At 36.6% G+C, this 12,499-nt stretch overlaps 1 protein-coding gene across 1 annotated transcript in view; it reads right to left on the reverse strand.

Moving 5' to 3' along the window:
* Positions 1–531: 531 nt before the first annotated feature.
* The window catches only part of MS3_00010756 (uncharacterized protein), a 60,305-nt gene continuing 48,337 nt past the window's right edge, over positions 532–12,499 (reverse strand). Inside the window, exon 10 of the mRNA XM_051219152.1 lies at positions 532–3,605. Within this exon, the coding sequence (XP_051067536.1) occupies positions 3,189–3,605 (417 nt within the window). The 3' untranslated portion in view covers positions 532–3,188. The remainder of the gene's footprint in view (positions 3,606–12,499) is intronic.

The following is a 12,499-nucleotide window of genomic DNA, read 5'->3' on the forward strand; positions in this document are numbered from 1 at the left end:
GATATAAAATTACAGACTATTATTGTCTGAACAATCCTTTTTGCGGTAGAATCATAAACTAGTAGAATTGTGAACCCCCACCAATCATGTAGAGATGTCATCCATTGGGATCCCTTTGAGTTCCAACTGTTCCAAAATGTTGACCATCGTGACGAGTTAATGCAACTTTCCAAAACGAAATTATTGAACTATTCTGGAAATAAAAGTCGAACAAAGAAGTTTGGCAAGTTCGTGGATTGAAGATGCAAAGCTTTAATAGAAAACAAGATTGAAGCTTATTTTGATTTCATACATAACATTTTACGATATCGGAGATACAGTCAACTTAAATTCAGTAAGATTTGTTAAACGGAAGATTTGATTGTCACCTCTTCCAATGACTGAACCTCCCAGATGCTAAATTGCTGTGACATGTTACAGCCTCAAAAAACACAATAAGTTAACATTGATTTGCTTCCAAATGAAACCAATCAACTCTGATAATAACCCATTTTATATATAATATATTACTATGAAGTAAAGAGGCAAACGCACGCAAAAGTTTCTTTATTTCATGGCTGATTTTTTTCTCCGTAAAATATAAAAAGCAATAAAAATGAAAATAAAAAAAATGTAAGTGACAGAGACACATAAGAACAAATGGAGGGGAAAATGCCAAGACGATGAAAAATAACAACTAGACACGCAAATCTCAAGTTCAAAGAAATAGAAAATGTCGACGTAAACATAAACAAACACAATAATGGTAGTAACAATAAGAATTTCAATTAAAGCAATGAAAAAAGATCTTTGGAAAAAACGAGTAAAAATGAGGTGGTGAAAAACAAATACCAAAATAGAAAAGTGAGGAAAGCTGATTGGGATTCGATTTATGATTGTGTAGTGTGCTATGCACAAAAGCACACAACCAGAATAAGTGGAAAGAAGTAGATGATGTACACAAATAGAATCAGTGAAACAACATTCTTTATGGATGTAATGTGAATCCAAAACTATACAGATTATAATAAGACTATGATATACAGTCATAATGAAAAATGACGTTAGGGAGGGAGAGAGAGAGAATCGAAGAGATTTCATTATTTAGCTGATTAGCAATGTATGTGTGAATTTATTGCATTTATTTCAACGTCCAAGTGTGTATGTATGTATATATGTAAGAAATAGGGAAAACTCAATGGAGTCAACAAGCAATGAAGTAAAAATAAAGTAGAAAGATTTAAGGAAACCCAGTATATATAATCTGTGACAGATAATCACCAAAGACACCATTATTAAATGAATCATTTATTCCTGATCAAATCTTCATAAATAAATAACGATATATGAAATTGTAATATATTCTTTTATATGTTCTGAAAATCTAGGACGGAAAAAAAGCAGAAATAATAATAATATGATGATGATATAGATAAGTGAACAACAATTTAACTGATGACTATTCATTATTCTTATCGTCAGTTATTTATCCAGATGAAAAGTAGAACCATGTAAGGAAATAGAAAACACAAAGAGAAAAAGAACGTTAAGTTAATGCCCATAATTAATTGTGTAAACGCTAGTAAATCTTCATTGTACAACAAATCTCTTTTTGTGAAAAGCATCCTTCTTTTTAGGTTTTTTCGCGAATTCTCAATATGCACGGAAATAGAGTAAAGTGTAGTAAATCAACTTTGTTTAAATAAAAATAAAGATTAATGGCGCCGAAAAGACGACATGTCTCCTCACGAGTTGGTATAATAGCAAAAATAAGGAAAAATAGAAATTTTGATGGGAAAAAAAGAAAGACTGGAGATTTATTGATTTTTGTTTAAAAAGTGACTATACAAGTAGCTAAGTGAAATTGTTTACGAAAAAAGACTACTTTGACGACAAAATCATAGTGGATGATAGATATCTTAAGAAGGAAGTAGTTTTATGCACTTTTACGATACACATATCGGTCTGTTTTTCATTACTGGTTTATTATTCCTGGGAAGGGATAGCATGACAAAATGAACTTATGAGTATATGTATATCTCAATAAACGAGAACAACAGTAGTTATAGATGGAACACATACAAACAAGAACTACTCAGTGCAAAACTGGAATATCAAACAAACAACCGCGTAAAATATCTACGCTGTTTAATAAGAACCTATCATTCATTGAAAAGAAAGCCAGTGATGAGAAAATAAAATGAAACATGATTATAACAACAATAAAGAAACAACACAAATTGTTAGTGTGCAGATAGCGTAAAAAGAATTAAGGGAAGGAAAAAACCCATCAAGAAAGATCCAGCTCAAGGAATATCAGGATACAAAAAAAAATATAATGATGTCAATGTGGACTGTTGTGGGTAATTTTCTAATTGAATGAAATCTACTTCTAATCTGAAGCAAGAGATTTTCTACAAAATGTGAACAAGATAAATACAGGAAATATTCCAACGTTAACATCATCCATTTTGACAAAATGAAAATGTAAATATAAATTAATAGTCAATCGTACAAAAAGGCACATATTTTTATAAGCAATGTGAATAATATGTATATATACGACTAGAATAATAATAATTGCTGTGAATAGTAACCAGAGTGTAGGTGAGGAGGGAAAATGCTAACAATTGTCTTTTTATATTTTTGTATAGAAGAAATAAAACAGCCATCAAATCCCATTGTTTAAATGAGATGTGGCGCTAAATTGTGCCTACCATGAAATATCACTTAAAGTAAATAATAATGATAAATGAAACTAATGCATGATCCATATCCTTTCCTAAACATACTGTCATCTGTGTGTGTGTATTTCCAAAATCATAAATATGAAGAAAAACAAGTAGAAAGAAAATACAGACAGACACAGAGAAAAGATGCAAACAGGTACGCGCATACCTTAAAACCACAAGCACAACGAATATGGTAGTAAGTAGACATACAAACAGAAAAGTTAATGACAAACAAAAAAATGAAACGGTGCTTTTTTATTCACTTTTTCGAGAGAGAAAAAGATCAACTCAATTTATTTGACGATGAATAAGAACATAAAAGAATAGAAGAGTGAAAATACTAAACTAAAATATTTCTAAAAGGTTATATGATAATTAGTTTTTATACATTAAAAGTAGAAAATAAGAATAGTTAGACAGTGAATCGGTAAATCTATGCACCTTTGTTACTAACGCTACTAATTAGTTGTAGCATTTTTATTCCATGGGGACATCATCAAATTGAAATTCATCTATATCTAAGCCAATTATTGGTGGTGTAAATAAATCTAATGTTTTTGAAGATGACTTCCCGCTGTGATTCAGTAAAGAACGTTGTGGTTGATGATATAGATGTTGTTGGTTTTGTTGTTGGTCTTGGTAACGTTGATGTAATTGTTGTTCGTGTCGATGGTGTTGTTGACAATGTTGATTTGATGATTGCATAACAGATGCGATTAATGGATCAAAATGTGTAACCGGTTCTAAAATTGTATTACTTATGTTACCATGACATAAATCTAAACTTAATGAATGTATTGAATTGTAATTTGAATCTGCTTCACATATTGGTTCAGATTTCAAGTGAGGAATAAATGAACTATTTGATGAATCAAATGAGTATAATTGTGCAATCTATACAGAATAAAAATGTAAAAAACAACGGAATTACGCAATATAGTTATAATATAGTTGTTATAGTAGTTATGTAAGAATTAAAGGATAAGGTTTGAGAATAGGTAAGATACAAAAGTGGGAGAAATTAGAAAGTAATTTCAGTTTCTTTTTAAGGGAAGGGTTTCATTAGAGCCCAGCTACAAACTTACTCCTATACCAAAGCCAAGGTAGCGAGAGTGGTTATACAAACTTCTTTTGGATGCAAAGGTATAAAGAACGTTTTTTCCCAAAATATTGAAACTATTTTCTAATTTTCCCCCTTTTGTATTTTACACATTCTCAATAAGTTGTTTTATGTATAGAAAAAGTTATTAATTGTTGGATGTACGTGTATTTCAGTGTGGATGTTCACAGAGGCTAACTGGGAACCACAGTACACAAACCTAACGACTGATAAACAAATACACTGATTTTTAAGCCACTACGCCCAAATACGTGATGTTTAAACAATCCACGGCTACTAACCACTTAACTGTCATGGGTTGCTTCGAACATTAATAGTATTGAAAACGAATTTTTTCCAAATAACATAAATGATAAAATTTACATTGTCATTTTTACAAAATCGTTATGGTGTTTGATTAAATAAGCTGATAATAGTTAAAATAGAGCATGCCACAAATGTGTTTCAGTTTAAGGTTGTCATACCACAGCAAACATGGTGAGATGAAATATTAGCAAGACAAATAATATCAGTCGAATCGATCAAACAATAAAAAGAGGTGTGGCGGCGGTGTAGCTACTTTTGTAAGCGTGAACTGGTGTCGATCTACTTTTGTGTGTTACAAGTTTTCAAATGACTTTATCGACTGTCTAACTCTAAGATGTCATCCTAAACATCTGAATAAATACATATATGTTTATGTTACCAATATCTACGTGACTCTAGACTGCACATCATCTACGCTATCTGTTTTCGCTGATGAATTCACTGAGTTCGCTGTTACTGCCTTCAGTGATTCACTTTCAGTTGTATGTGGTGATTTCAATCCATGTGACTGTAGCTTCCTTACGTCGCTAAGTCACCAAAATGTAGCAGATTTTCCTACCCGTTTGGATGCTCATTTAGACTTTGTTTCCATTAATGATGTGGGTATATATGTGACTCGTAAACGTGCTCCATTGTCTAGCTCGGATCACTGTATAATTCGTGTTCTACCTAAAGTATATGGAAAGCATGGGAAGAGTACACTCTTACATCAAACCAAGAAAGTCAAATACAGGAATTACTCAGAAGAAAATATCCAAAATCTGAATAACATGTTTCATACGACTAACTGGGAATTATTTACAGATGACTCACTGGAAATCACTACTGATGTTATCACTAATTACCTTAAATTCTGCTTTGATATTTGTTGTCCCACTAAAACCATTTTGATCGACTTACATCTTCACAACTAAAACGACTACGGAGGGTGGAAGAAAGAATATACAATGAGAAAAACTCTAATGAAGTTCGTAAGCTAAATGGTCTGATAAACCTAGAGATTAGACGTCTCAACTCTATGTTTACTCAAAAACTCTTGTCTTGCAAAAACTCTCCAAGTATGTGGAAACTCTTTAAAGAGCTTACGGGTGACAGACAAATTAGGAGTGATAACCAGCTGAGTGATTGTGACTTAAATAAGTATTTCGTACGTCCGGCGCTTTAACCGGATCACAAATCAATGGTGCACATGGGCTCCAGTATCCTGTGGGAACAAATGGCGTATGAACCAATTTTCGGTCACCGGCTACCATGGGACTGCATCTCCTTACGATGCTCCACTGCCTTGTGGGTTAGACCTTTAGGTCAAAGGCTCGGGGAGTGGCCCCCTAAGATAACCACCTGCTTCGGTTTGTGCACCGGGCAGTATCACAGCCCACACACAAATGATGAACTCTTTATATCTATGGAAATTACTTTTCTCGCTTCGAAAATCAATCCATTGATTCAAATTATTATCATTACAATTATTGTCATTATTAATACTATTATTATTATTACTACTATTATTGTCATTATTATTATTATTATTATTATTATTATTATTATTATTATTATTATTATTTTCCACATTATTCACCCTCTTTTATACTTATACAGCGGATGGTCTTTGGTGGAAATTCGACTCTATCTAAACGTTCTCGAGTCACTGGCCGGTTGAAAATGGTATGTTACCACCGAATATGAGTACTGAAGCAGTTTTTCTGAAACCACGTGCACCATTCAAACTGGCTGCCTTCAGCGTTCGCACACTTATGCAGGTCGGAAAACAGATAGGGCTGGCTATGTCTTTGAAAAGTCTTAATATTGATGTCTGCTGTCTATCCGAGACCCGTATTCAAGACTCTGGTGAAGTACTACTAATTCGCTCTCCATCTGTCGCTTCGAAAAGCTTGTTTTACGTGCGCTTATCCGGGGACCCTGTGGCATCTTCGTCTGGTCTTGCTGGCGTTGGTGTCGCACTAAGCGCTAGAGCTGAGGCAGCACTAGTCGATTGGATCCCCATTAACAGTCGGTTATGTGTTGTTAGATTAGAAAGTTCCATCAAAGTGAGAAGAAATCGGCGTGAGAAACTATGTCTTTTCGTCATCTCCGCCTATGCCCCGACAGATTGCAGCCCTGATGCAATCAAGGATGAGTTTTACCACCAGTTATCTGTTCTTCTCCAGAAAGTGCGTTCGACAGATATTGTAGTACTAGCCGGAGACTTGAATGCTCAGGTCGGGGTCTAGGCACAGAAGAGAGTCGTTTAGGTGGCCGATGGGGACTTGTTGGTCGCAGGTCAGATAACGGGGACCGTCTACTGCAACTTTGCACAGACCACAACCTGTTTCTGGCTAGCACTAACTTTCGGCACAGTCATCGCCGATGTGCCACCTGGCGTCCTCCCTTTGCATCACAAGCGTGGACTCAGATTAATCACATCGCGATCAGCTACCGCTGGCGTGGTTGTGTACAAGACTGCCGCTCCTTTTGAAGTACCTATCTGAACTCTGATCATGCCCTGGTCTGCGCCAATCTTGCCTTACTTTTCAGTGGACAACGAAGTGACCGCCATCAACGGATTGATATTAGCAAGCTGGTTGCAACTTCTGTTGCAAGTAAGTATCGAACCGAGCTAGTTTCTAGGCTAGTTACCACTCCACCGAAAAGTATAGATGAGCATTGGTTGCAATTGCATGACGCCATAAAAATGGTGGGTACAGTCAGTTGTGGGTTCGCGAAACGTCCCGCATATAAGCACTGGGTTTCTGCAGGTTCCTTACAACTCATTGAAGCCCGTCGGTCTACTTCGGGTGACCGTGAGTTTGACCACAAACGAAGGATGTTACGTACTGAAATTGAGCAAAGCTTGCGTAAGGACCGAGAAGCCTGGTGGTCGAAGCGTGCTAATGAGCTGGAAGCAGCAACTGCATCTGGTAACTACCGGAAGCGCTTCCAACTCATCCGAGCCACTGGCAGCAAGAAGTCTGGTGTGAGTGAAACAATCTGCGAGGATGATGGGATGCCAATCACTAACATCCATCGACGTCTTGGACGATGGGCAGAATTTTTGAAGGGCAGTTCAACTGGCCTGCTGCTCCGGCAACATCGGTCAGACTGTCCTACCCTCCATGGCCGGTGACGACTGATCCACCAAACGAGGCGGAAGTCCGCAAGGAACTCCAACTCTTGAAGCGTTACAAATAACATGGCCCAGATGACTTACCTCCGGCCTTTTTTAAAGATGGTGGTGACTTTTTGACTAAGGAATTGACGACGTTGTTTACAAAGGTTTGGGAACTAGAGAGTGTACCAACGTCATGGAATGAGTAGATAGTTGTCCCTATCTTTAAAAAGGGTTCACGTCGTTCCTGTAACAGCGATCGGGGGATAAGTTTACTTCCGATTGCGTCCAAGCTATTGTCTTCCGTCATACTTCGTAGGTTGTTCAAAACCCGAGAAAGATTGACTCGAGAGGAGCAGGCTGGTTTTCGTTCTGGTCGAGGATGTATTGACCATATCCTCACCCTTCGCCAAATGTTAGAACACCGCCATACTTATCAAAGGCCAACAGTCGTAGTATTTCTTGACTGCCTTCGATTTGTTGGACAGGACTGTTCTCTGGGATTGTCTATTGAAGAAGGGTGTGCCTGAGAAGTTCAATAACATCCTAAAAGCCCTATATAAAAACACCTCAGGCAGAGTGAGGACATACAACCACCTCTCTCCATTGTTCCATTCGAGCAGTGGGGCTAGGCAGGGTTGCCCAATCTCACCATTCCTCTTCAACTTTGCCATCGATGACATTCTGGAAACTGCTCTGATGGATGTAAGTAATGGTGGTGTGGATCTGTTGCCTGGAGAAAGACTTCTCGACCTTGAGTATGCGGACGATATTGTCTTACTGTGCGATAATGCCCAAGGCATGCAATCCGCACTTAATCAGTTGGTAATCAGTGTCCGTAGGTATGGTATGTGCTTTGCACCTTCGAAGTGCAAAGTACTTCTACAAGACTGGCAGGATTCTAATCCTGTACTCACCCTGGATGGTGAGCAGATAGACGTAGTCGAGAAGTTCGTGTATCTGGGTAGCTGCATAAGTGCTGGTGGGGGTGTGAATGATGAGATCAACGCACGTATAGTGAAAGCCAGAGCGGCTTATGCCAATCTGGGCCACCTTTGGCGCCTTCGTGATGTTAGTCTGGCTGTAAAAGGTCGGATCTACAACGCGTCGGTGAGAGCAGTTCTGCTCTATGCTTGTGAAACCTGGCCTCTCCGAGTTGAGGACGTTAGACGACTCTCTGTGTTCGATCATCGCTGTCTCCGAAGGATTGCTGACATTCAGTGGCAACACCATGTCAGTAATGAAGAGGTTCGGCATCGTGTGTTCGGGCACAGAGATGATAATTCAATTGGTGTCACCATTTTGAAACACCGACTTCGGTGGCTTGGACATGTTCTCCGAATGTCGTCCCAGAGAATTCCACGTCGTGAATTATTTGCCGACTCTGGGACTGGTTGTAAGAAGCGGAGAGGTGGTCAGTGCATGACATGGTGTCGTGGCATGAAAGAAAGCTGCAAAGGACTGGCTTCTGTCGGTCCTTCACGACTCCCTGGTTGGGGTCTGAGAGATGGTGCAACACAGTGGCTAGAGACGTTATCAGATATGACTCAGAATAGAAGCCAGTGGCGATCCTGTTGTAACCTTCTTTTACTTTCTTCATAAAAAGTGGTTGTGTCTCCCTTACCTGAAAGATTTCTTCCGATTGTACCTTTGCGTTCCCTGATTACTACCACACAACCTTACACCAATCTCTTCGTTATTGTTTTTTTTCTATTTCTCTTCGAATTCTCATTGTTTTGTGTGGCGCATATATATTGGCGCTCTCTTGTACCAATATTTATGTGTTCAAATAAATAAATAATAAAATAAATAAGTCTTTTGTACGTCAGTCATCTGATGTGATGCTCCCTTTATCCACAGGTTTGAAGAATAGCTGTGTTCCTAGTTTCACTGAAACTGATGTTCGAAGATGTCTCCAGTCACTTAATTCATCCCAATGTTTGGGACCTGATGGTATCCCAAACCTCCTTTTTAAAAAAATGTGCTGACGTTCTATGTTATCCATTCACGACTATTTTTAACAGATCCTTCTCATCTAATCTCATACCAAAATTGTGGAGAAAGATGAAGATAATCCCTGTACCCAAGAAAGTATCTGGTGATAAGAACGTGAAATTTAGACCTATTGCAATAACTTCACCCTTCCTCAAAACAATGGAAAAATTATTAATACTTCCACTTCAGCCTGCGATAAAAGAGCATATTGATCCGTACCAGTTTGCTTACAGATGCAAAAGAAGCACCTTAGATGCTGTTGCTGTTCTGCATCACAATATAGTGTTCAACTTAGAAAAGGGTAAGAAGTATGTTCGATGCGCTTTTCTGGACTATACTTCAGCTTTTGAATCTGTACCAAGACAACGTTTAAGTAACAAGTTATTCAGCGTCAACACTGACAGCTGGATAACCAACTGGCTATGTTCCTACCTCTCTGGAAGGGAACAGTACACTATATTTGGAGGAAAGTGTTCAGAGTTTCTATTGTCTCATGAAGGTGTACCACAAGGAGCTGTTCTTTCACCTCTTCTTTTTTCTTTTTTTTCTGCATGATCTGCCATCTTCCACAGAAAACACTTTTGTGATATATGCAGATGATCTCACTGTATGTATGACTATCTCTTCCTCTTTACATCCCATAGAAATCAATGAGTTTTTGTCTCGTATTGATTGTTGGTCTGTTGGTAATGGTCTAATACTTAATCCGTCTAAATGCCAAGCTGTTAACTTTAGCATGAGACATGAACGGAATCTAAACACCATTTGGAGACTCTTTGATAAACACAGTGTCGAAGGTCAATTACCTTGACATTACCCTTTCCTTTGATCTCTCTTGGTCTTCCCACGTTTTATTGTTATCAAAAAAGGTTTTCCGTTTGACCTATTACATAAAGAGATTGCATGCTCTTGGGATTACTCGTCATTTACTCTTACAATTTGTCAATTCTTGCATATTACCTATTATTCTTTACTGTTCTCCATTATTCTTTCCCGGGCCTTTGAGAAAAGACTTTGTTGTATTGCGGAGAGTGCTGAAGGCAGTTAGCAAGGTGTGTGGTGAATCTTTCGAGGTCGTAATTAATATGGTTGTGGATAGACATCGAAAGTCATGCAAACTCCTGCCAGGTGTTATTTTATCAGATACTAACAATCCCCTTTACTCTTATCTTTCTCCTTGTATATCTTCTGGTAGAACGAGACATAATTACATTAAAATCCATGCACGCAAGCAAAAGTATAAAAGTTCTATAATACCTTACCTAGTAAATATACTCTGTGACGAACAGGTTGTTAGAGTTAACCTAGTCAATAACCTGTATTCTTAACATGTCCTTAATTTGAAAAGTTGTACAGTTTTTCGGGGTTTTTTTACCTTTTTTGTCTTTGTTACTGTTTTTTGCGTAAGTAACTTGTTGAAATACACTGTGCTGAGAATTCTATATTGTATCAAAATATAATATTGAATAAAGCCATTAATAATAACAATTATATATATATATATATATATATATATATATATATATATATATATATATATATATATATATATATATTTGAAAATTATGAGACAATTTAAAGGCTGAGGTTAACAGCAATATTTTTAATGTTCAGTACTATGTCGTACCTAACCACTTGAATTAATGAGTGAGTGCTGCATAATAAGGTATGATTTTCATCAAAAATTTCATTTCAAGCGTTTGGACCAAGCCACAACTGTCTCTTATGAACATGTCAGCGTAGCGCTCAAGCTGAATATCACCGATGAAAAATAACTATGATAGAAGTTGGGACTTGGAATGAAATCTTGAATGAAAAGCATACCGTATTACATACTGTTCGCACACTGAATGAATGAAAAGATGATTAAAAGTTTTGAGTGAGATACACTCAGTAGATGTGTTGAAAATGTTGTAAACAGTCTAAACCCATATTGTACTGATGTGATTTTGCTGTAAGACAGTTCGTTTTTTCATTTGATATTAATTCAAATAACTCGATGATTTTAATATAGATAAAAAGGAACTGTAATGATACAAAACCACTGAAAATACGAGCAATCAAGATGTTCTGGTGAGTGTAAAAGAAGAAACTTAGAATCATACCCGCTTAAATATCAGAGTTGAAATATTTAGACCAATTCAACAATATATTTACGCACAATGCATTTTACTGGTATTTTAGCAACAAAGCTAAATTTGACATTCATAAATAGACACACAAACGTCGAAAGAGACCATAAATTCACTTATTACTACAACGGTGACGAAGAAATACTTTTGTCCTATACTTTGAATTATGAACAAGTTGTGACGTCAAAACTAGGCGTTAGATTACATTAAGAACCATGCTACTGAATCAATATATATATATATATATATATATATATATATATATATATATATATAATCTGACAAACGATAATAATTGATGTGAAACAGTGAATTTTATTTAACAGATAGAAGTTTTTTAGAGTTTTCAAAAATTGATTATTAATTAGGTTCAAGGGAAGTGAAATACCCACCGAGCATGAATGATTTTCACAAACAAAATGAAAGCACATAAAAAAAAAACAAATTATAGTAAAAATGAATTAAACAATAATAGTGATAATGGTATAAGACACGACAATGGGCTGGGAGAATGTATTTACTGTGAGAAGTTACAAAGTGTTCATATAACACATTATACATGACCTTCAATCGTCTATTTGCATCTTTCGGTATGATCTGCAGTCTGATATCTCCTCTCAACTGGCCTCAAAAAGTCCTGCCAACTCAGTGCTTTCAATGCACCGAAACTTTTTCACTTTACCCGACAATTGTTGCAAAAATTTGAAGCCACGTTCCGCTACATACTACTTACAAACAATCTTGTGAGAAGTGTCCATCACACTACTACTACTACTACTTCTAATCAACAACCTTGGGAAATGTGACTTCACCGCATACAACATGAATGTTGTATACTCGTTTGCTCAACTGGTATTATTAAAAAGTATTATAATAGTTGATTTTTATGTCAAGGGTGGTACTTCCAAACAAACAACTCCAATTATAAAAAAGCCAACAACACTTATCTATTCCTCGCTTTCAATAGTAGCTGATTATGACCATCAAAGTTTTGATGTATTGATTAATAGGTAATTTTTCTCACTGTAAACGAATTTGCTGTTCATTAGAAAAGCGAGAAAATGTTGTGAATTAAGTGAGATGCGCTTATACTCAAATTTGTGGGTCAGATGTCTTCTAGTTTAACCGA

Source organism: Schistosoma haematobium, chromosome 2 (genome assembly GCF_000699445.3).
Source record: "Schistosoma haematobium chromosome 2, whole genome shotgun sequence".
In the NCBI taxonomy this organism is placed as follows: domain Eukaryota; kingdom Metazoa; phylum Platyhelminthes; class Trematoda; order Strigeidida; family Schistosomatidae; genus Schistosoma; species Schistosoma haematobium.